The sequence below is a fragment of the Balaenoptera musculus genome, chromosome 5, assembly GCF_009873245.2.
Source record: "Balaenoptera musculus isolate JJ_BM4_2016_0621 chromosome 5, mBalMus1.pri.v3, whole genome shotgun sequence".
Classification (NCBI taxonomy): Eukaryota; Metazoa; Chordata; class Mammalia; order Artiodactyla; family Balaenopteridae; genus Balaenoptera; species Balaenoptera musculus.
The window spans coordinates 76,753,599-76,779,403 of NC_045789.1; the positions used below are offsets into that span (position 1 = coordinate 76,753,599).

The window sequence follows — 25,805 nt, forward strand, 5'->3', positions numbered from 1 at the left end:
TGAATGGATGAGTGCTCCTCACCTGGAGAATTCAGGAGGTAAGAGGGTGGCTTGGGCAGCCCAAAATGGCAGGATGAGGAAAGAAAGGAAGCAGTGATTGCAACCTACCCTTCCATTATTTGGCATGGCAGAACTGTTGTGGATTTCCTGTGGGCCATAATGACCATGGGAAGGGTAGCTGGGCTTGAGTTGTCATGATACGACTTAGCTAATAGGGCAGCCCTATTGTGCAAAGGGACAATACTGCTAAGAGGCAAGGCGTTAGGGAGAAGAGGCATATGACTTGGGGGGTCAGGGGGGTGCTGCAAGAGGTCAGCCAGAGAATGTGCCACTTGCATCAAAGAGCTGTGCAATGTGGGATCCCCCCAAGGCCTCTGAATGACCCACAGATGCAGCCTGTGAAAGAGCCAACATTTGGACTCTGCCATAATCAGAGGCAGAGGCATGATGGCCTGCCTGCCTTATCCAATAGTTAATTGCAGGGAGACTTGCTCCTTTTTCTCTAATACTCTCTTCACTTGCAGTGGCCTGGGAACATCCAGAATATAGAGAAGGCAGAGAAGATGGAGGAGGAGTGATGATATTGACCACACTCCTTCCTCGCTTCACTGCAAGAAAGGCCTGAGCCAGGGCCAAGCAGAATTTTGAATTAGGTGTGAGACTGATGTTAAACTGGACTGGCCTGGACATTTCAATGCCTGAAATAGGGGTGCAATTACTAAAATGAGACTTGTCACTAAAATCTATGGGATTCAGGATTCAGGATAGATCCTGAATAGATCCTTATAGAGGGAGAGATTCAACAAAACTTGCTTGTAAAGTTATGGTTAGAGAGAAAAATAAAGCCCTTTCCTTCTGGACTTAGCTCATTCAATAAACTGGTTTCATAATTAATAGTTATAAAGAAATTAGCCTTAATGAAATTGTATTAGAGTAATCTTCTGTCTGCATTAGCCCTTCCTTCTCTTCAGGAGAGCACTTACTTTCTTCCACAGGCCCTCTCTCAAATGGTAAATTTTCTCTAGCCTCTGTTGGACTTGTTTCCTAAACTAAAAAATCCCCAAACCAACAAACAAAACCAAAACAGTAAACAACAACTGGGACTTCCCTGGTGGCGCAGTGGTTAAGAATCCGCCTGCAAATGCAGGGAACACAGGTTTGATTGCTGGTCTGGGAAAATCTCACATTCTGCGGAGCAACTAAGCCTGTGCACCACAACTACTGAGCCTGCGCTCTAGAGCCCGCGAGCCACAACTACTGAGCCTGCATGCCACAGCTACTGAAGCCTGCACATCTAGCGCCCGTGCTCTGCAACAAGAGAAGCCACCGCAATGAGAAGCCCGCGCACCACAAGGAAGAGTAGACCCCGCTTGCCACAACTAGAGAAAGCCCATGCGCAGCAACAAAGACCCAACACAGCCAAAAATAAAATAAATAAAAAATAAATAAATTCATAAAAAAAGCAAACAACAACAAACTATGTCACACATTCTAAATGATCAAATATTTTAAAATGGTTCCAATATGTTTCCCACAAAATACTGTTGACAGTGAAAATATAGAATTTTGGCACTTTCAAATAGAATTAAGCAAAACCTGTATTTTTGTCACATATGAAACCATACACATTTCAGACATATGAAAGCTCTATCATAAGAGATCAGTTTGTTTTTTAGATAAAGATGTTCTATCTCCAGGAATCCTCTGTTTCCTCTTTTGAATTCTTCCAGTTGCAAGTAGCAGATACCAACTTGGGAATGGGCGTATTTATTTCAAGGATACAGAAGTGTCTCATGGACCCACACAGCTTCTGTCATATTCTTCCCTCTCTTTTTTTCTCCTGCCACCCCCAGCTGAGTCTGCAGGCCATCAGGGACAGAGTGTGCATGTTCCACTCTGTAACCTGGAGCAGAGCATCCGCTGTCCCGACTAAGCAACCAATATCTCTCACCTGTATGACTGCAGTAAACTCACCGGCCTCCCTGCTTTTACTCTTGCCTCATACATTCTCCAAACAGCAATCAGAGTAATTATTTTTAAAGTATAAATTATTTTAAGCCACTCGCCTGCTTTAAACGTTCTAATGACCTCCCCTTGCAGCTAGAACAAAAGTCAAGCTCCTTGTCATGACCTGCTGTCATGGTGGTGGGTGAGGACGGGGATTGAGGAGTGGGGAGCAGGGTTACCTGCCTCGTGACCATTATCGAGAAGAGTGGTGCAGGGGTCTGCTAAGGCTGCCCTGACAAAATACCACAGGCTGGGTGGCTTAAACCACAGAAATGTATTTCTCACAGTTCTGAAGTTCTGAAGTCCAAAAAAGGGAGAGATTGGCAGAGAAGATGGGATGGAGGGGTGTGAGAGCATGGCTAAGAGACAGTGACTGGATGACTGGGCTATAAATGGAGGAGAGAGTGAGTCTTAATGAGAACACAGAACACAACACTGGGAAAGGAGGAGGTCACTTTCTGTCTAGATTTCTGGAGATTGGTTTGATCAGAAGAGAATGAGAATAAATTACAGGCAGATAAAGAGACTTAAAGGGATTTCTAAAGCCACAGAGACTTTCTGTTTTTTGTTTGTTTGTTTGGCCGCATGGCATGTGGGATCTTAGTTCCCAGACCAGGGATCGAACCCACGCCTCCTGCATTGGAAGCACGGAGTAAGGAATCTCAACAGAGTCAAGTCTAAATACGAAGTAATTTTTGTGAGCAGATTTCAGACATCTTCAGCCCTTTTGAGGTATTAACAGTGCACTCTAGCTTAACATTTGCAATCTCCAATTCCATCTAAAGGTCTTCTTTCCCCATATCATAGGGTGTAGCCTTACATCATAAACACTGGTATCTCAATGCTGCTGACTCTCTCACTGCCGCCCCTTTATGTATATGTACCTGGGAAATGTGAGGATGGGGTGATGGTAGGGATTGCACTATCTGGTTCAACTGCTTTAGGGAGTGCTTGGCCCAAATTGTTGGGAGCTTTCCTTAGAATATGGGGTAAGTAACACTTCCTAGTCCTTGGTTTTGGACCCAAGTCATAGGAAAAGTTCCAGTCAACACCCTATACCATAATCAGTAGAACCAACAGATGAGAAGGGAAACAAAAATTGTCAGTAGGCTATTGAATTATATGGCAGATGAACAACCTAAAAATCTATTCTAAATTTGGATTAAATAATCATTTAAAAAAGACATATCAAAAAAAATAAAAATCAAAAAGACATATTCATAGCAATAGGCAGAGAAAAATGGTCTGGATTTATGTCAGTTGGTTCAGAGAGTTCACTTCATGGAATGTATCCTAAGGAAATAATTGCTTATACACATCCTAAGAAAATGGATGAACATGCTGCTTATTGCAGAGTTGTTTATGATAATAATGTGAAGTTTGGAGACAAAAAGATTGCTTGAATACATTGTTAATTAAAATATTTTAAAATACATTGTAAATAAAATGGAATATTATTCAGCCAATAATAACAAAGCTGTAGGTGGATATTACTCATATAAACAGAATTTATGATGTATTATGGATTAAGAAAAGCAGATTACAAAACAGAATACTTGGTCCAGTGCCATCTGAGGGGGTGGGTGTGTGTGTGTGTGTGTGTGTATGTATGTAAACTGTACAAACTTACTGAATAGCAATTTGGCAACAGGCATCAAGAGCCTAAAGCATGTTTATATATATATTAAAAAGTCTTCATGGTTGCTCCAAAAATGATGTCGGTGTATCTCTATATGGTAAGTTATTATTGATTTGAAATTTTGTTTTTATTTATTCATATTTCCTGTTTTCTTCAGTAACATTTATTACTTGGATAATAAAAAATCAATTAACTAAAAAATTATGTTTGAGGAGAACATATACACATATATTTATCTGACCTTGTTATGAAGAAGAACTCTCTAAACCTAAAAGCAACATATAGCAGTAGTCTGCTGGAGCTGGTTTGTACACACTTGTGAGAACCAGTGGTTAAATATTCAGAAATTTTGCAGGCAGGTCAGTTGGTAGCTAGAAATCAGCTATACTGGAAATACTTACACCATAGATATTGGCAAGTGCTAAAAAATCAGCCTTTTAATTTTGTTTTGTAACCTGGTTCACCAGCACACAACTAACTGACAGTAGTAGCAAAGAGAAAGTCAACTTACCTGTTTATATAAAAAGTTATGTATTTATTGGTTCAAAAGATCATGAGATAAAAAGATAAACAATGAGGGAAGATGTTTGCAAAAAGTTTGATGGAGGGTTAGTGTCAGTAACATAAAAGAGAATATATAATTAAATAGTAAAATCATAACCCTGATATAGGCAATGACGTGAACAAGTAATTCACAAAGTGATAGAAATTATCAGTAAACATGAAAAACCATCCAAGACATTTATTTACTCCTTCCAGGAATTTATCCTAGCCACAGTAAAAACTTGGACCAAGATTGTGTACAAAGTTTGCTGGTTAACATTTCGTGACGCTAAAAGACCCTCAGGTCAGTAGCTGGAGACAGGCTGGCCTTAGCCTAAGATTTACTCAGGTGGCAACTTAAAAAAAAATTGCTGGAAAATTTTAAGTCGTTAAGGGAGAATTAATTAAATGCTAAATGTCCTAGTGATGTCATTTTTCATTCCCAGCCAGCTTCATTGGGCACAGTTTGAACTCTAGGGTCAGGTGGGAGAGAGGAATTGTGCTTTCTGTCAGGAAAATAGGGAGGGAAGGAAGGAATGGAACACAGTTGTGAGTACAGCTGACCCTTGAACAAGATGAGTTTGAACTGCACTGGTCCACTTACACACAGATATTTTTTCAATAAATATGTACTACAGTACTACACTATTTGCGGTTGGTTGAATCCAAGGATGCGGAACCGCAGCTACAAAGGGCCAACTGTAAAGTTATAATCATATTAGGCACCCTTAACACCTGCTTTGTTCAAGGGTCAACTGTACTAACTCCGCTGGGAGAGGCATCTCCCAAACTAAGACACTGCGGTCAGAGCATTTGTTTTCTTCCTTGTTGATTAAGAAACAATACTCTGCCTCTTCCGGAAAAATAACACTCACAAACTAGAAACAGATGGGAACTTCCACAACCTGATAAAAAGCATAGATGGAAAACTCACAGCTAACATCATACTTAATGGTTCTCAAAGCTCTTCCCTAACATTTGGAGCCAGATGAGGGTGTCTGCTCACACCACTTCCGTTCCACATTGTACTGGGAGTGCCAGCCAGGGCAGTTAGGCAAGAACATATTATAAAAGGTATCCATCTTGGAAAGGAAGAAGATGACATTTTGCAGATGACATGATTTTAATTGCAGAAAATACTTAGGAATCCACTAAAAAACCATTAGAACTAATAAACAAGTTCAGCAAATTTGCAAAGAAGATATACAAATGGCTTATCTACACATGAAAAGATGCTCAACGTCATTAGATATCAAGGAAATGCAAATTAAAACCATAATGAGATACTGCTTCATTCCCAGTAAGAAGGCTATAAGAAAAGTCAGATGATAACAAGTGTTAGCAAGGATGTGGAGAAACTGGAGCCCTTATACAACTGTTGGTGGAAAGGTAAAATGGTGCAGCTAGCCTGGAACTCCTCAAAAGACTAAACACAGTTACCATACGACGCAGCAAGTCCATGCCTAAGTATCTAAGTATATACCCAAGAGAGAGTATGTCTACCAAAAACTTGTACATGAATGTTTATATATTCATAAGAGCCATAAGTGTAAACAACCCAAATATCCATCAGCTGATGAATGGATAAATAAAATGTGGTATATCCATACAAAGGAAAGTTATTTAGCAACAAAAAAATGAAATCCTGATACATGGTTCAACATGGATGGATCTTGAAAACACTAGTCTAAGTGAAAAAAAAAAAAAACACACAAAGAACCACTTATAATATGATTCCATTTATATGAAGTATCCAGAATAGGCAAATCTATAGAGATTAGTACAATCTATAGTGGTTGTCTAGGTCTGAGGCAAATGGAGCATTGGAGGGTGACAGCTAAGGGGTGTGGTTCTTTTCAGGGTGATGAAAATGTTCTAAATTGCTTGTGGTAATGGTTGCACAGTTCTGTGAATTTATCTGAAGTCACTGAATTGTACACTTTAAATGGGTGAAATTTTTTATGGTATATGAATTATATCTCAATAAAACTTTTGTTTAAAAAAAACAACAAGTACAGGTCACATCTAATTGGCAGAATATTTACATTGCCCTGGATCCAAAAAGAAACACCTGGGTATGGAATCAAGAGTGGGCAGAAACTGCTATTGAGAGAAGTAAAGAGGTGCCTAGAGTCTAAGATATGGAACCTCTCTTTTGAGTTAGCTCTTTGAGCTGCTATTGACTGGACTTAGGCTTGTACTTATTTGCATGGCTGTGATAACTCCATCTAGACTCGGGCCATCCAATATGGTAGAGCCACTAGCCACGTGTGCCTATTGAACACCTGAAATGTTGGGAGCCCAGATGAGATGGGCTGTGAATGTAGAACACACACTGGATTTTGAAGACTTAGAATGAAGAATATTATATATGATATCTTATTAATAATGTTTTATATTGATGGCATGTTAAAATGATATTTTGGATATATTGGGTTAAATAAAATATTTTAAAAAGTTAAAAGAAAGCATGTTCTTTGAGAATTAAAGTTTTTCCTTAGGAGAGGTGGATATATCAATGCCTGGGTGTACATGATTACAAGTATGTTTGTCCCCTGGTTACCTATTACACGGGTCCCCAACTCCCGGGCTGTGGACTGCTAGGGGTCCGCAGCCTCTTAGGGACCGGGCCGCATAGCAGGAGGTGCGTGGCGGGCAAGCGAGTGAAGCTTCGTCTGCCGCCCCCCACCACTCCCCATCGCTCCCCACTGCTCCCCACCGCTGGCATTACCGCCTGAACCATCCCCCACCCACCCACTTCTGTGGAAAAATTGTCTTCCACGAAACCAGTCCCTGGTGCCAAAATGGTTGGAGACTGCTGACCTATTGGATAATAGGGAGAAAAAAAAAGAGGCGGGTGGGCAACTCAGAGTGGGGATGAGCTTGAAGGGAAACACAGGACTTTTTGAGTGCTAAAGTGCTTTCTTTCTGCCCTGCTGACTTCCCTGTCCTGGGCATTAGTTTCTAGATTTGGTTCACAAAGTCAAATGCCTTTTGGGAGCCAGGAACTGAATTGTTAATCAAAGAGCACCCTTATCTCCAGTTATGGACCTGGGGGAAGTAATGATAAGTGAGAGTGGAGGGGGGAGGACGTTCATTCTTTCAGTCACAGAAATATATTTATAGACATGCCTCCCCTTAAACAAATTGTGAGGGGATAGGAGGAAACAGAGAGAGACAGAATAGTACAAGTCAAAAAGCATCTCAGGGTTCTTAGGGAAGTTGACTTTGCTTGCTGTGGGAGAAAAGCTGATTCCAGCAAGAACTGCATCCAGCTTGTACAGGACATCATGCAGCACCAGGCTGAGCACAAGTTCAGAGGAAGACAGCTAGCTAGCATTTCTTAGCTTTATTTGCCCATTTGTTATTTTGTTACTGTTGTTCTTTTAAAAGACCAGAGTGGAATTATCAGGTTGGATTCCTTGAGCATGCCGACAACAGCAACGAACCCACAGGAAATGTCTTAGACCTTATCGTAGAAAAGAGATTGTTAGCTAGCGTGTTTTTCACATGGAGATTTCAAAAATCACTTTTTGAAGAAAGTTTGAAATATCCATGGAAAAAAATGTTGAGCACCAGATTTTCTCTGAAACCAGTTTGTCAGAAAAGACATGATTAGCATCCATTTGGTAAAAGCCCATGAGTGATCTTCTCTATGAATGAGTTTTAGCAAAACTTTGATCTTGACCCCTCCCTCTTCCCACTTTCAGCCACCTTTAATAGTGGCCTGATCAAAAGCCAATTAGATGGACTTCCCTGGTGGCGCAAGTGGTTAAGAATACGTCTGCCTATGCAATGCAGGGACACAGGTTCGAGCCCCTGGTCGGGAAGGATCCCCACATGCCATGAGCAACTAAGCCCGTGCGCCACAACTACTGAGCCTGTGCTCTAGAGCCCGTAAGCCACAACTACGGAGCCCACGTGCCACAAACTACTGAAGCCAGCGCGCCTAGAGCCCATGCTCCTCAATGAAAAGAAGCAACCGCAATGAGAAGCTCGCGCACCGCCAACGAAGATAGCCCCCGTCACCACAACCAGAGAAAACCCTGCGTGCGGCCACAAAGACCCAGCACAGCCAAAAATAAATAAACAAATAAATAAATAACTAAATAAGTTTATATATATATAAAAAAGGCAATAAGATAAGCAAAACACCTGGAATACTTCAGACCAGGACCCCTACCTCCACCAGCACAGCATTTCGAATTCAGCCAATAAATCATCTGTGGATTATTAGCACCACCTCCTTCACTTCCTTAGTGTAGACAATAGTGAACTAACTGTAGTGAAGGAGAGCCACGGAGAGGCAATTCTATCTTAATGCAGGTCTAGCAATTAACCCGCAGACCGTTCTCTACATTGAACAGGAGAAAATAGGTTTACACTGACTGTGTAATGTAATTTCAGTGGGCTTCAGTAGGTGGCGTGAAAGAGCTTCCCCACCCCAACCCCAAACATTAAACGTGGTTACCAGTGAAATAAATGTTTGAGGAAGTACTTGATTTTCCTACAGACTACCAACAGGACAGAGGAACAGGGCGTCTTGGTAAGCGACATCTTTTTAAATTCTATAAAATAAAATTATGGTATAATGAGTCGTTAGACACAGAAATCTCGAACATCTCTATGATTAAGTCCTGGGTGTTTTTGTAAGTGGTTTATTTCTGATATGTACTTATTTATCAGCTCCTTGTCCTAAGTCAGAGAAAGGGTTTGTGTGTGTGTGTGTGTGTGTGTGTGTGTGTGTGTGTGTGTGTGTGTTATTTTTTTCCTGAATGAACCTCATCTCAGGCGTGATTTGCTTTTAGGAGATATGTTTCAGTTGGGAGATGAATATTGGGGTCACAAACGTCTCCTCATGGGTTTCTTCTAGAGCTGCGAGGTGTTGATTTCAGGTGACCCTGCTCTTCATCCTGTCCTCTCCGTTTATCTCTTCGCAGTGATGTTGCTGAGGACAATGGGTTACAGGTAAATTACTCCCGGAGGCCGTGCTGCCGAATGACTCCTCTGTTTTTTATGGGCAGGTTCATTTGAGTTTTTTCTCTGGGCTGTTTCCACAAGGTATTTTTTTTTTTTTTTTTTTTCTGTTTCTCAGACCACTGAAACTATCGTGGGGGTGCTACTAGTCAGGGGGAATTGCAGGTTTTGAAAATGTTTCCCAGGCTACCCCCAATTGGATCCAAGAGTTGTGACTGCATCTTTACAACCAGAAAGCGAAAGTTCACAAAACCCACATAGGAAACAAAGCAGAAAATCTCTTGACCTGGTTCTGATCCTTTCAGCTGTGGTTAATAGCTAGTTGCCCTGGTGCAAAGAAAACTCTCAATAAATATTTGTGGGACTGAACTTAATGGGCCAGATTGTATGAGTATTAGCTATTAAGATAAGTCAAAGTCCTGACAGGATGCCCCCAAGTCGTCAACAAAGGCGATTCACATGTATTGATGCATTGGATCATAAAAGGTGAAGCTAAACCTATCATAATCATGAAAATAGACATAAACACACCTGGAGATATTTTTATACTTTCTGATTAAAGCACCCTATTACTAATCAACTTTGCAAATAATAACTTTATTTGGCAATAAAATAGTTTTGAGTTTCTACTACAGATGAGATTCAGTGCTGGTCATTAGGACTTTGACAAAAAATATTGATTTTTCACTGATCTAGCAAGTTTAACATATACAATTTGTAGCTCCTGTAAGTGCCTAAAAGTCAGTTCCTCTTGTATGCAACACTTTGACTTCTTAATTATAGAATTTTCTTTTTTTTTTAAGGCAAGAAGTGGATTTATTTAGAGAGAAACACACTCCGCAGACAGAGTGTGGGCCATCTCAGAAGGTGAGAAAGACATCAGGGTATGGGGTTGTCAGTTTTTATAGGGGTGGGTAATTTCATAGGCTAATGAGTGGGAGGAGTATTCCAGCTATTTTGGGAAGGGGCGGGGATTTCCAGGAATTGGGCCACCACCAGTTTTTGATCCTTGTGGTCTGTCTTGGAACTGTCTTGGTGCCTGTGGGTGTGTCATTTAGCTTGCTGATGTGTTACAGTGAGCATATACTGAGGCTCAAGGTCTAGTGGAAGTTGACTTGTCCGCCATCTTGGACCCATTTTGTTCTAATCAGTTTATGTCATGTCCTTGGGCTATGTCATTCTTTCAAAGGTTTGTGCCCTGCCCCCTTCCCTCCTGTTTCATACCCCCCTCAGACATTTTACTCCCATATTCTTATGGGAAGCAGAAGGGCAATGTTCCGTCTTCTGTAAGTGCTTCAACGCTGAGTAGGGGCGTTGACCTTGCCTGTCAGAGTAAAAATCTCTGGATGCCTGATCTAGGGGCCCCAGGGGCAGGACAGCTCCTCGTTTTAAGTCAGTAAGGGCTGGAATCCTCGCATAGCCATCACCTGGTGTGGAACCTGTAACTGCTTCCGTAGCCTTTCTGTGAATCTCCTTGATCATGAAGCATTTTTGTACTAGCATCAGAGTACAAAAATATCTATTAATGACAAAAGACTTAAAAGGCATGGTTAAACATCTGTATTACAGTGTAATCGATAAAGAATCTTGATTACAATAACCAGAATTATGAATGATTACATTTAACTTAACATACCAAATAATCCTAGTTAAATATTTCTCTTTAAGATACCTCAGGGGCCCTCTAAAGTTAGCTGGAAATCAAAAGAAATTAATTAAATTTGACATTTGGGAAGTTTGTCAAAAAGTTTTAAAACTTTTTGTAAAATAAGATCATAGGTCACTGTGAGACAATACATATTCCTTAACTAAAGTTACAAAAGATCTCAAAAACAAATACAGATCACTTAAAGGTAAAGACACTCATACTATCTGTTATTAAAATCAGCATTTCAAGAAAACTCTGGAGGGAGAAACCAAATCCAGACTTGTCCCAGCCCACTCCCAACAAAATCCATTTACCCAACTAAATGTAATCCAATCCTAGAAAATCCTGATCATGTATAACTCTTTTCAGTATTTTTCATTCTTCACACCATTTTTACTAAAAACACTTTTCTTAAAAGTTTTTTTCACGTTGAGTTACTTGTCTTGTTGACAAATTTGTAACAGATAGAATAAGATCTTATTTGACCTCTAATAAACCTAGGTACAGGACTTCCCTGGTGCAGTGGTTAAGAATCCGCCTGCCAATGCAGGGGACATGGGTTCGAGCCCTGGTCCGGGAAAACTCCACATGCCACGGAACAACTAAGCCCGTGCACCACAACTTCTGAGCCTGCGCTCTAGAGCCCATGAGCCAAAACTACTGAGCCCGCATGCCACAACTACTGAAGCCCATGCACCTAGAGCCCGTGCTCCGCAACAAGAGAAGCCACCGCAATGAGAAGCCCACACACTGCAAGGAAGAGTAGCCTCCGCTCACCGCAACTAGAGAAAGCCGGTGTGCAGCAACGAAGACCCAATGCAGCCATAAATAAATAAATAAATAAATAAATGTATGGGGGAAAAAGCTTAAAAAAAAAACACCTAGTTACAACAGAAGTATTATACTTAACATTGATGACTCTTACATGTCTCTATATTAATCAAACCAACAAGCTTAAGCCACCTTCAATACCAGATATCAGTTTAGTAGTGAACATTATCCAGATAACATGAACCTGAAATTCATTCTGGCCAGATTATTTTCTATTTCTGAGTATTTATATAAGCACTTAATTTTTTTTTAAGCCTATTAAGTAGAGCTCTTTTACAAATTCATTTTTCGCAATGTCATACACCTACAACACACATACAGATACATATGAACACACAAACAAACACAGAGGCCTTATAGTACCCATTTCAAAATTTCAGCCCTCAGTCAGGTATAACATAAAAGCCATCAGTTACAAGGGGCTGGATTCAAACTGGGCTTGTAGCAGATGGAACAAACCCTTTTTACTAGTGTTTACAGAAAAGGCACTTAAGATTTCTATTTATCCTTGACAAGTCAAGTTCTAAATTACTTTACCCTCTTTTTAAAAATTTCCATTTAAAAAGATGTCAGAGATTAGGGTTCCTGAGAAGACCAGATAGGATATTTGCATCTCAAAGGTACAGGCAAGTTCCTCCTAGGATGACTTTGTTTCCCCTTTGTTTAATACTTTCAAGCCTCTTAAGATAAATAGGGAAGGCTTTGGGAGTGGCAAAAGGATTGGTGGGTTTTGGATTATTTTTGGAACCACACCTCTGGTCCTGTAAAGACTACATTTGTAAAACAAGGACAGTTTTGTTTTCCTTTTCAAAGAATTGGGTGGTTACCTCAATGATATTGAAGGACTGACATACCCATTCGCCTATGTTGGAAAGTTTTACTTTTCCTCATTTAGCTTAAGGGAGAAGGCCTCTTCCAAAATTCCTATCAGGGTCTGAATATCAGCTATGGTCAGTTTAGTGAGACCAGTGGCCTCCTATTTTGTTAATCTACTTACAAACATTTTTGAAGATCTTCCTTAGGTTTAAGAAATTTGTACCTTATATTTAGACACTGTATAACCCTTTTTACTTAATAATCACTGTCTGGATATCTTTGGCCAAGCCCGGAACCTCGATATTGCACATTCCAGGGTCTACTAAGGCTTCTATTTTAGCTTCAGATTTTATCTGTTCCTTTTTGCTTTTTGTTAGAACCATTTGGTGATGAGGGTTGTTCCCTTGCCCCTCGAGAAAGAGTGGCCCCTAACTTAGTTAACAAATCTCTTCCCATTAAAGGGATGGGACAGTCAGGCATAAACGGAAAGGAATGTAAAAAGAGCTGGCCATTGATCTCCTCAGTTGTAATACGATGGTTTCATAAACTGAGTGCTTCAAATAATGACTATAAATGAAAGGGCAGAATGGAGGTTGAGCAAATAGAAGATATTTGAGTCAACTAATTAAGCTAGATAGAAAACTGAAGCCATGCTTTCATTAAATGCCTGAAGACAGGCAGTTTTGATACTGACCAGGGTTCTTGGCCTTCCCCAATAAATAGAAATTGACCAGACGCCAGACAGGAAATTCAGGCAAGGCTTTATTGGGGCCCCTGCCGCAGCAGGCGGGAGCAAGAACAAGTAACAGTTTCCCTTGCTTGCTGGCCTGAGGTGGGGTGGGGTGAGCTGGTTCCTTATATGGGGGTGAGGTTAGGGGTGTGTCCAGGGGGGGTCGCTGGAGGGGTGGCTTGGTGGTTTGCCCGCGCCTTTGTGGTGCTGTGTGCAGGGGGCATGCGCAGTACCCTGCTTTTGCTCCAGGCTCTTTAGAAGCGGCAGCTGGGCCTTTTTGGTCTGTCTTTTGTCCAGAATTTGCCCCAACTGCACATGCACGCAGTTATTTTTAGTCCCTTATAGTTGTTTTGTTTTGTTTTTTGTTGCTTGAGGAGTCATTTGTCCAGATGCAAGCACTGCAGCACTGCCACAAAGGGTCCCAGGTCCCAGCCTGTCTCAGTTTCATAAATTTAAATTTGTTGTGATGGTTGCCGTTGTTAAGGAAACAAGGACAGCTTTCATCTTGCTTGTGATGGGTTCACTGTGTGCTAAGCGCTCACGTCTGTGTGGGGGATCCTGTCTCTCCCCTTGTCTCTCCAGTCACACGCTGTGCACCATACCTGACGGTGCTGACCACTGCTTCCTTGAACGCTGGAGTTTGGCCAGAAAGTTAAAAGATCCCCAGATTTGGACTCAGGTTTAGGAATAAGTAGGGAAACCCACTCGAGCCATAAGCCCAAACCACTTTTACTTCAATATAGCTTATACAGGATGGTTCTGTTCTGAGATATTAGGCACTGGCCCAGGCAGTAATTGAGTAGTATTTTTATTCTCATTGAAATATTTCTCCTTGTATGAGTAGCTCTTTCAGGAAGCTAGAGAGGAAGACTTGGGACATGTCTGGGTCTTTCAGCCAAATACAATCAATGACATAAAAATACCACCCTTACTTTTATTTTTTAATTAATTTTATTTTATTTATTTTTGGCTGCGTTGGGTCTTCGTTGCTGTGCGTGGGCTTTCTCCAGTTGCGGCGAGTGGGGGCCACTCTTCGTTGTGGTGCGTGGGCTTCTCATTGCGGTGGCTTCTCTTGTTGCGGAGCACGGGCTCTAGGCACGCGGGCTTCAGTAGTTGTGGCACGAGGGCTCAGTAGTTGTGGTGCACGGGCTTAGTTGCTCCTTGGCATGTGGGATCTTCCCAGACAAGGGCTCGTACCTGTGTCCCCTACATTGGCAGGAGGATTCTTTTATTTATGGAATTTTTGAATTTTATTTTATTTTTTATACAGCAGGTTCTTATTAGTTATCTATTTTATACGTATTAGTGTATATATGTCAATCCCAATCTCCCAATTCATCACACCAGCACCACCCCTCCCCCCGCCACTTTTGGTTGGAATGGTGAATGGGATTGTTTCCTTAATTTCTCTTTTTGATCTTTCGTTGTTAGTATATAGGAATGCAAGAGATTTCTGTGCATTAATTTTGTGTCCTGCAACTTTTACCAAATTCATTGATTAGCTCTAGTAGTTTTCTGGTGGCATCTTTAGGATTCTCTATGTATAGGATCATGTCATCTGCAAACAGTGACAGTTTTACTTCTTCTTTTCCAGTTTGTATTCCTTTTATCTATTTTTCTTCTCTGATTGCAGTGGCTAGGACTTCCAAAACTATGTTGAATAAGAGTGGCGAGAGTGGACATCCTTGTCTTTTGAATAAGACCAAAGTTAGGCACCAAACTATGTGCAGGTAACAAAAGGTAATGCAAAAAGAATCCTAATTCAACCACACAGGGACGGAACTCTCAAAAAAGCCATGGGGAGGTACATATCAAATGTAGAAAGTACACCACCTGTGAAGCCTAGCTTGAGCTCTAAAGGATCTTGGGGAGGTTGGGGTCAGAGGACTCCCCTTGAATGTGTAAAGCCATCTATATTAGCTTCCTGTGGCTGTTGTAACCAGTTACCATAAACTTGGTGGCTTAAAACAACAGAAGCTTGTTCTCTCATAGATGTGGAGGCCAGAAGTCTAAATTCAGGGCGTCAGCAGAGCTGCACTCTCTCCAGAGCCTCTCCGGCTTCTGGTGGCTCTCTGGCTATTGGCATTCCTTGCCTTGTGGGTGTATCATTCCACTCTCTGCCTTCATATGGCCATCTTCATATCTTCATATGGCCTTCTTCTCCATGTCTTTGTTGTCTCTGTCAAATATTCCTCTGCCTTTCTCTTTTTTATAATTAATTTTTTATGCTTAAAAATTATAATTATTGGGCTTCCCTGGTGGCGCAGTGGTTGAGAGTCTGCCTGCCAATGCAGGGGACACGGGTTCGAGCCCTGGTCTGGGAAGATCCCACATGCCGCGGAGCAACTAGGCCCGTGAGCCACAGCTACTGAGCCTGCGCATCTGGAGCCTGTGCTCCGCGACAAGAGAGGCCGCTGACAGTGAGAGGCCCGCGCACCGCGATGAAGAGTGGCCCCAGCTTGCCGCAAGTGGAGAAAGCCCTCGCACAGAAACGAAGACCCAACACGGCCAAGGATAAATAAATAAATTAATTTAAAAAAAAAAAAATTATAATTATTATTTTTAACTGAAATGTAGTTGATGTATTGCATAATGGTTTGACATTTGAATACATTATGGAATGATCACCACGATATGTTTAGTAACCATCTGTCCCCATACAGAGTTATTGCAATATTATTGACCATATTCCTCATGCTGTATGTTACATCCCCGTAACTTATTTATTATATAACTGGTGATTTGTACCTCTTAATCCCCTTCACCTATTGCACCCACCCTCCATCCGCCTCCCCACTGGCACACATTTGTTCTCTGTATCTATGAATCTGTTTTCATTTTGTTCGTTTTGTTTTTTAGATTCCACATAAAAATGAGATCATGTGGTTTTTGTCTTTCTCTGTCTGACTTATTCCACTTAGCATAATACCTTCTAGATCTATCCATGTTGTTGCAAATGGCAAGATTTCATTTTTTTTTTTAGTGGCTGAGTAATATTCCATTGTATATGTATACCACATCTTTATCTTTTGTCTATTGATGAACACTTAGGTTGCTTCCATATCTTGGTTATTGTAAATAATGCTCCCCCTTTCTCTTGTAAGGATAATTGCCATTGGATTTAGAGACCACCTAGATAATCCAGGATGATCTTCTCAAGATTCTTAACTTAACTATCTCTACAAATACCCTTTTTCTAAATTAGATAACATTCAGTTAGGAGATTAGGACATGGTTAGGAGGCAGACATATCTTTTTTGGGGAGAGAGTCACCATTCAGCCCATTACGTATCCATATTAAAAGTTATTTGATTAGAGATAGTATAATTGTTTATAAATATGTATATTTTCCTGGTTTCAGGTTGTGTGACTCCAAATAATGTAAACTTCATTTAATGAGTCTCTAGTAAAAAATGTTTAATGTCAGCCATGCCTAATTTAATACAGTCAATTAATGTTGATTTTTTTTTTCCCCTAGGATCTGTATCTGTATCAAGATGCTCTGAAGAATAGCAGCTACCCTTAGGATTGTTTACTATTACAAAATGACTAAAACGAATTCTAGTATCTTCCATTTTGCCATCATCTTCATACTAATACTTGAGATCAGAACCCAGTTATCTAATGAAAGTGAATTTTTAGTTGACAGATCAAAAACAGGTCTTACCCATGTTCCCAAAGACCTATCCCTGAACACAACAATCTTAGATATATCACAAAACTACATTTCTGAACTTCGGACTTCTGACATCATATCACTATCAAAGCTGAAGATTTTGATAATTTCTCATAATAGAATCCAGTATCTTGACATGAGTGTTTTCAGATTTAACCAAGAACTGGAATACTTGGATTTGTCCCACAACAAGCTGGAAAAGATTTCTTGCCACCCTACTCTGAACCTCAAGCACTTAGACCTCTCATTTAATGCATTTGATGCTCTGCCCATATGCCAAGAGCTTGGCAACATGTCTCAACTAGAATTTCTGGGGTTGAGTGCCACACAGTTACAAAAATCCAGCATGCTGCCGATTGCTTATTTGCACATCAGTAAGGTTTTACTGGTCTTAGGAGACACTTATGGGGAAAAAGAAGACCCTGAGAGCCTTCGAGACCTTAACACCCAGAGTCTGCACATTGTTTTCCCCACAAGAAATGAATTCCATTTTATTTTGGATGTGTCAGTCAGCACCGCCGTAAGTCTGGAACTGTCTAATATCAAATGTGTGCTAGATGATAATGGGTGTTCTTCTTTCCAAAATGTTCTGTCAAAACTTCAGAAGAATTCAAGGTTATCAAATCTTACTTTAAACAACATTGAAACAACTTGGAATTCCTTCTTTATGATCCTCCAGTTGGTTTGGCATACAAACATCAAGTATTTCTCAATTTCAAATGTGAAACTACAAGGTCGCGTTGACTTCAGAGATTTTGATTATTCTGGTACTTCACTGAAGGCCTTGTCTATACACCAAGTTGTCAATGATGTGTTCAGCCTTCCACAAGGTTATATCTATAAAATCCTTTCAAATATGAACATCCAGCATCTCACAGTGTCTGCTGCACACATGGTCCACATGGTCTGCCCATCCCAAATTAGCCCACTTCTGTATTTGAATTTTTCCAACAATCTCTTAACAGACATGGTTTTTAAAAACTGTGCAAACTTGGCTAATTTGAAGACACTCAGTTTACAAATGAATCAGTTAAAAGAACTTGCAAATATAGTTCATATGACCAAGGAGATGAAGTCTCTACAACAATTGGATGTTAGCCAGAATTCCCTAAAGTATGATGAAAGTGAAGGAAATTGCCCTTGGACCAGAAGTTTATTAAGTTTAAATATGTCTTCAAATATACTTACTGACTCTGTTTTCAGATGTTTACCTCCCAGGGTCAAAGTTCTTGATCTCCACAATAACAGGATAAGGAGCATCCCTATAGATGTCACCAGTCTAGAAACTTTGCAAGAACTCAATGTTGCTTCCAATTCTTTAGCCCACCTTCCTGGATGTGGTACCTTTAGCAGCCTTTCCATACTGATCATTGACTATAATTCAATCTCCAACCCATCAGCTGATTTCTTCCAGAGCTGCCAGAAGATTAGGTCCCTAAAAGCAGGGAACAATCCATTCCAATGTACATGTGAGTTAAGAGACTTTATCCAAAGTGTAGGCCAAGTATCAAGTGAAGTGGTAGAGGGTTGGCCTGATTCTTATAAGTGTGATTATCCAGAAAGCTATAAGGGAACCCCACTAAAGGACTTCCATGTATCTCAATTATCCTGCAACACAGCTCTGCTGATTGTCACCATTGGGGTCTCTGGGCTGGTGTTTGCTGTTACAGTGACTGTCCTCTGTATCTACTTGGATCTGCCCTGGTATCTCAGGATGGTGTGTCAGTGGACCCAGACCCGGCGCAGGGCTAGGAATGTACCCTTAGAAGAACTCCAAAGAACTGTCCAGTTCCATGCTTTTATTTCATATAGTGGGCATGATTCTGCCTGGGTGAAGAATGAATTAATACCAAACCTAGAAAAAGAAGATATAAGAATTTGTCTCCATGAGAGAAACTTTGTTCCTGGCAAGAGCATCATGGAAAATATCATAAACTGCATTGAGAAAAGTTACAAGTCCATCTTTGTTTTGTCACCCAACTTTGTCCAGAGTGAGTGGTGCCATTATGAACTCTATTTTGCCCATCACAATCTCTTCAATGAAGGATCTAATAACTTAATCCTGATCTTGCTGGATCCCATTCCACAGTATTCCATTCCTAGCAGCTATCACAAGCTCAAAGCTCTCATGGCACAGAGAACTTATTTGGAATGGCCCAAGGAGAAGAGCAAACATGGACTTTTTTGGGCTAATCTAAGAGCATCCATTAATATTAAACTGATGGACAAAGCAAAAGAAATAAGTCACACACAAATCTAAAAATATTCCTCTGCTGCATTCGGAAAAAATGTTGCTGCTTTTGGAAGCTCCAGCAATGACTTTGTTTTGCATCAATATGGATATAAACATGATTCTGAATTTAGGATGTAGATGAAAATGTGTATGTCCTTTCAGGCCCCAGTTCCCCATGTATATGTGGTAATAAATTTGATGAAATGTTATAATTTCTATTTAAACAGTTAATTTCTACCACATGAGGGATTCACCTATTTCTTTTTTTTTTTTTTGTATTTTTGAATTTTATTTTATTTATTTTTTTATACAGCAGGTTCTTATTAGTTACCTATTTTTTTTTTAACATCTTTATTGGAGCATAATTGCTTTACAATGGTGTGTTACTTTCTGCTTTATAACAAAGCAAATCAGCTATACATATACATATATCCCCATATCTCCTCCCTCTTACGTCTCCCTCCCACCCTCTCTATCGAACCCCTCTAGGTGGTCACAAAGCACCGAGCTGATCTCTCTGTGCTATGTGGCTGCTTCCCACTAGCTATCTATTTTACATTTGGTAGTATATGTAAGTCCATGCCACTCTCTCACTTCATCCCAGCTTACCCTTCCCCCTCCCCGTGTCCTCAAGTCCATTCTCTACGTCTGCGTCTTTATTCCTGTCCTGCCCCTAGGTTCTTCAGAACCTTTTTTTTTCTTTTATAGATTCTGTATATATGTGTTAGCATATGGTATTTGTTTTTCTCTTTCTGACTTACTTCACTCTGTATGACAGTTTCTAGGTCCATCCACCTCACTACAAATAACTCACTTTCATTTCTTTTTATGGCTGAGTAATATTCCATTGTATATATGTGCCACATCTTCTTTATCCATTCATCTGTCGTGGACACTTAGGTTACTTCCATGTCCTGGCTATTGTGAATAGAGCTGCAATGAACATTGTGGTACATGACTCCTTTTGAATTATGGTTTTCTCAGGGTATATGCCTGGTAGTGGGATTGCTGGTTCATATAGTAATTCTATTTTCAGTTTTTTAAGGAACCTCCATACTGTTCTCCATAGTGGCTGTATCAATTTACATTCCCACCAACAGTGCACGAGGGTTCCCTTTTCTCCACACCCTCTCCAGCATTTATTGTTTGTAGATTTTCTGATGATGTCCATTCTAACTGTTGTGAGGTGATCCCTCATGGTAGTTTTGATTTGCATTTCTCTAATGATTAGTGATATTGAGCAGCTTTTCATGTGCTTCTTGGCCATCTGTATGTCTTCTTCGGAAAAATGTCTATTTAGGTCTTCTGCCCATTTTTGGATTGGGTTGTTTGTTTTTTTAATAGTGAGCTGCTTAAGCTGTTTATATATTTTGGAGATTAATCCTTTGTCCATTGATTCGTTTGCAAATATTTTCTCCCATTCTGAGGGTTGTCTTTTCCTCTTGTTTGTAGTTTCCTTTCCTTTGCAAAAGCTTTTAAGTTTCATTAGATCCCATTTGTTTATTTTTGTTTTTATTTCCATTACTCTAGGAGGTGGATCAAAAAAGATCTTGCTGTGATTTATGTCAAAGAATGTTCTTCCTATGTTTTTCTCTAAGAGTTTTATAGTGTCCAGTCTTACATTTAGGTCTCTAATCCATTTTGAGTTTATTTTTGTGTATGGCATTAGGGAGTGTTCTAATGTCATTCTTTTACATGTAGCTGTCCAGTTTTCCCAGCACCACTTATTGAAGAGACTGTCTTTTCTCCATTATATATCCTTGCCTCCTTTGTCATAGATTAGTTGACCATAGGTGTGTGGGTTTATCTCTGGGCTTTCTATCCTGTTCCACTGATCTATATTTCTGTTTTTGTGCCAGTACCATATTGTCTTGATTACTGTAGCTTTGTAGTATAGTCTAAAGTCAGGGAGTCTGATTCCTCCAGCTCCGTTTTTTTCCCTCAAGACTGCTTTGGCTATTCGGGGTCTTTTGTGTCTCCATACAAATTTTAAGATTTTTTTTTTGTTCTAGTTCTGTAAAAAATGCCATTGGTAATTTGATAGGGATTGCATTGAATCTGTAGATTGCTTTGGGTAGTATAGTCATTTTCACAACGTTGATTCTTCCAATCAAGAACATGCTATATCTCTCCATCTGTTTGTATCGTCTTTAATTTCTTTCATCAGTGTCTTATAGTTTTCTGAGTACAGGTGTTTTACCTCCCTAGGTAGGTTTATTCCTAGGTATTTTATTCTTTTTGTTGCAATGGTAAATGGGAGTGTTTCCTTAATTTCTGTTTCAGATTTTTCATCATTAGTTTATAGGACTTAAGAGATTTCTGTGCATTAATTTTGTATCCTGCAACTTTACCACATTCATTGATTAGCTCTTGTAGATTTCTGGTGGCATCTTTAGGATTCTCTACGTATAGTATCATGTCATCTGCAAACAGTGACAGTTTTACTTCTTCTTTTCCAATTTGTATTCCTTCATTTCTTTTTCTTCTCTTTTGCCATGGTTAGGAACTTTCCAAAACTATGTTGAATAAGAGTGGCGGGAGTGGACAATCCTTGTCTTGTTCTTCTGATCTTGAAGAAAATGCTTTCAGTTTTTTCACCATTGAGAATGAGTTTGCTGTGGGTTTTGTCGTATATGGCCTTTATTATGTTGAGGTAGGGTTTCCTGCTGTGCCCACTTTCTGGAGAGTTTTTATCATAAATGGGTGTTGAATTTTGTTAGAAGCTTTTTCTTCATCTATTGAGATGATCATATGGTTTTTATTCTTCAATTTGTTAATATGGTTTTCACATTGATTGATTTGTGTATATTGAAGAATCCTTGCATCCCTGTGATAAATCCCACGTGATCATGGCGTATGATCCTTTTAATGTGTTGTTGGATTCTGTTTGCCAGTATTTTCTTATGGATTTTTGCATCTATAGTCACCAGGATTCACCTATTTCTTTGGTAGGACTGAATTCATTTGAAATATCATGTAATCAAGAGAAGCCCCTATTCAAACAACTTCAGTTGATAAATGTCCCTTTGTGCCAGGGTCAGTGTTAGAAAACTCCATGCACTTTATACTTGTAGCCTGGGTTTTCTAAAGCAGATTTCTAAAGCTATTGGTGTCCTCCTCAATTTCCACTCAGCATTTGCCTCTGCATGGTTGAAAGCTGTTTTATTGCTAATCTGGAGACTCTTTGCCTGAAGTATTTTCTTCTTGCCATGAGGAGCCACTTAGTCCACACAAAGGGCAATGCAGAAGTGCTGGAAGTTTGTCCTTGGAGCAGCCATCAACCATGCCAGAAGGAATTGGCAGATAAATACCACAACTTTCTCACCCATTTGGGGGAGACAAATCTGGGGTATACGTATTACATTCTCCTGAATCCCCCAGTAGGATGGAATTCTGATTCTCTATGGTAGAAATGACGTTACTGGCTTCACTTTCTATTTTTAATTTCATATCCTCATTCCTCCAAGGGTGTTTCCTGGGAACACCTCTGAAATAAACTACTGGTGCAGTAGAATACTTGTCTCGGGGTCCCAAACCAAGAGTGTGTTACACTTCAGGCCAAATGGAAATTGAGTCTGGTTTTCAGTGGCTGGATATCTTGCTAAGATTCTAGTTGTCTGAACTAGCATGCAGGAGAGCCTTTGCTCTTTTGATCAGAGGGAGGAATATAGTCGATGTGTACTTGCTTCTATACACAGCATCCCCTGTCTTTGGGAAACTATTAAAATAGGGCATGAGCAGATTGGAGCAGTGCAAGGAATGGGCTTTGTCAAGACTTTCATTCCCCAGCTTTATGATATCAGCTATTTTCCATACTCATCAGTCAGTCTCTAGAGACTCCTTCTCTGGCAGCCAGTTCTAGGCAAGTGTAGCTCGGCAGCACCTTGTCATAGCTGCACCATCTAACTTCTCACTTTATGCCCCATTAGTCACTAATACCACGCTACAGGACGTTTGTAGAAGCCGTTCAGCTATTCTGGTCTATGCACAAACCTGGAAGTACAAGGATACCCTGGGAAGAGATCCTTGACTTCTAAAGGGATGGGAGTCATTAGATAAATATTCCTTTCTCTTTTATTCTTGGGTAAAAAAATGAGGCATAGTCTAGACCATTCCTCAGAATCCCCCATGGGATTGAAACTTACTTGCCCACAGAGTAACCAGCTCAATAACTCACTCTTGGCTTGGCTTTCCGTTCTTCCTTGTTTCATTCTTCTCAGTCTCCTCACTCTTGAGCCCTGAGATTACGTCTTCAGAACAAATGACCCACACACAAAGCCTCTCGTCTGAGTCTTCACTTTTGGGAGAAAGAAACCCATGTAAACACTTAACCTGTGCTAGTTGGTTCTTGACCTAAAAAACTTACAGTCAATCAGAGACATTACATGTATGCAGATAACTAAAATTAAGAGGAGAGGGGGAATAAAAGGAAGGAAAAGGGAGAAAGATTTTTGAAGGGAGTAAAAAAAATTACTAGCCAAAAGATATCAGCACATTGGTTCTGAGCATACTATTCTTACTGCTAATTGCAAATAAGGATTTAAAGATTTTAGAAATTCCAGGTGACAGCAGAGGAAAATAGGATACAACTCTTAGGGTACCTGAGTAGTGAAAATTGTGGGCTTGGAGCCAGATAGACTCAGTTTTATTTATTTTTTAAAATATTTATTTATTGGCTGCGTTGGGTCTTAGTTGTGGCATGTGGGATCTTAAGTTTGCGGCATGCCAGGATATCTTAGTTGTAGCAATGCAAACTCTTAGTTGCATCATGTGAGATCTAGTTCCCTGACCAGGGATCGAACCCAGGCTCCCTGCATTGGGAGCATGGAGTCTTAGCCACTGGACCACCAGGGAAGTCTCTAGACTCAGTTTTAATCTTGACTCCATCACTTACCAGAGGATGGCCTTGGGCAAGTTTTCTTATTCTGACTGAACCAATTCATCATCTGTCAAATGGGAATCATATATATGTTCTATGTCCTTTGTAGTGAGGATTAGCCAATATCTTATTTGCAATACTTTCTGCACTTAGGAAGAATGCAAGTTATAGTGATCACAACGATGATGATGATGACGGCACAGAATACTACTCTCTAACTTGGCTTGACTTGTTTCTGGATATTAAAAATAAGTAAAGAAAATTCCCCATTCACTGAGAGTGTAGAATGTTTAAAAATGTTGGGCTCTGAGAAAGGGAAGAATATGTCTTTGGACATGAAAAACCCCAAGTGATTATTTTTTCTCGAGAGGGCTGTATAGAATATGTGTACCGATCGGAGTTGTTTGAGAATTTCTGAGATGAAAGAAATTTTAGAGCTTATCCAACAAGCTAACAACACTCTCTCCAATATTTCCGACGGGCATGCATCCAGCACCTGACTTCATGTATATGTGAATGTAGACATGTTTGTATATGTTTAGGTGGGCAGTAGAACAGACTGTTGTTTGTTGTTTTTCTTTACAGTTATTCATTGTATGATTTATCCATACAATATATATAGAGATACATACATTTTATACTAAAGAACCTCAAACATATTGTGAAAAAAATTTTGTGTTAAGGACCCCCCCAGTTTTACATTTACATAAACCTATTATAATTATCCATTTAAAAATTGACCATCACCCCCCTGTGGACAAATCCATTTGGAAATTTTTCATCTTCCTTAGTGATCTCCAGCAGTGTCATCTGAACTAAAGTCAAGTATAAATAAAACCTCAAAAAGTATTGCTTTGAAAAAATTGATCTGTTCTCTGCAGTCTACATTAAAAAATGTCACGCTTGTTTTACCACTTCGTTTCAAGACAAGGCCTCTAATTAACCCCTTCCCACTCTCTTCCAGTCAGATTGCTGAAATTTTGGAGCCACCATTCCTATTTCTTCTTATTATCACTTGGCCTTCCCACCCAGTTTGATGGGCCGCATGACTGATTCGAACCTTGAAGTAAACCACCATCAAAGTGCTCTAAGATGCTGTGGGAAACAGTATGGCAGTTCTGCAAAAATTTAAACGTAGAATTGCCATATGATCCAGCAATTCCACTTCTAGGTATCTACTCAAAAGAACTGAAAGCAGGGACTTGAACAGATATTTGTACACGTCCATGTCCATAGAAACATTATTCACAATAGTCAAAAGGTGAAAACAACCCAAATATCCATTGATGGATGAATGGATAAACAAAATGTGGTATATACATACAACAGAACATTATTCAGCCTTAAGAACGGAAGGAAGGAAACTGTGATACACACTACAACATGGAAGAACCTGGAACACATTATGCTAAATGAAATAAGCCAGTCACAAAAGGACAAATATTGGATGATTCCACTTATTTGAGGTACCTAGAGTAGGCAAATTTATAGGGACAGAAAGTAGAATAGTGGTTACCAGGGACTGAAGAGAGGGAGGAATGGGAGTTACTGCTTAATGGATATAGAGTTTCAGGGAGGGACGATGAAAAGGTTCTGGAGATGGGTGATGCTGATGGGTGAACAACTGTGTGAATGTACTTAATGCCACTGAACTGTACACTTAAAATGGTTAAAATGGTAAATTTTACATTATGTGTATTTTACTGCAATTCTTTAAAAAGTGATCTAAGATTGTATGAACTCATGCAACATGTAATGCCACCACTGTGCAGTAGAGGGCAAAGGAGCGTAAGCTTCACAGAAAAGCTTGATTCAATCACTCCTCC

At 40.0% G+C, this 25,805-nt stretch overlaps 1 protein-coding gene across 4 annotated transcripts in view; it reads left to right on the plus strand.

Annotated features, from left to right (window-relative positions):
- The window catches only part of TLR1 (toll like receptor 1), a 46,353-nt gene extending 27,041 nt beyond the window's left edge, over window positions 1–19,312 (plus strand). For 2 of the 4 annotated variants that reach the window (XM_036853149.1, XM_036853148.1), the window contains exon 2: window positions 16,670–19,312. In XM_036853149.1, the coding sequence (XP_036709044.1) occupies window positions 16,737–19,127 (2,391 nt within the window). In that variant the 5' untranslated portion in view covers window positions 16,670–16,736 and the 3' untranslated portion in view covers window positions 19,128–19,312. Of the gene's footprint in view, window positions 1–9,984; window positions 10,034–14,868; window positions 14,932–16,669 lie in introns of those variants that run through there. The other 2 variants (XM_036853146.1, XM_036853147.1) reach the window with 2 other exon arrangements.
- Window positions 19,313–25,805: the final 6,493 nt, after the last annotated feature.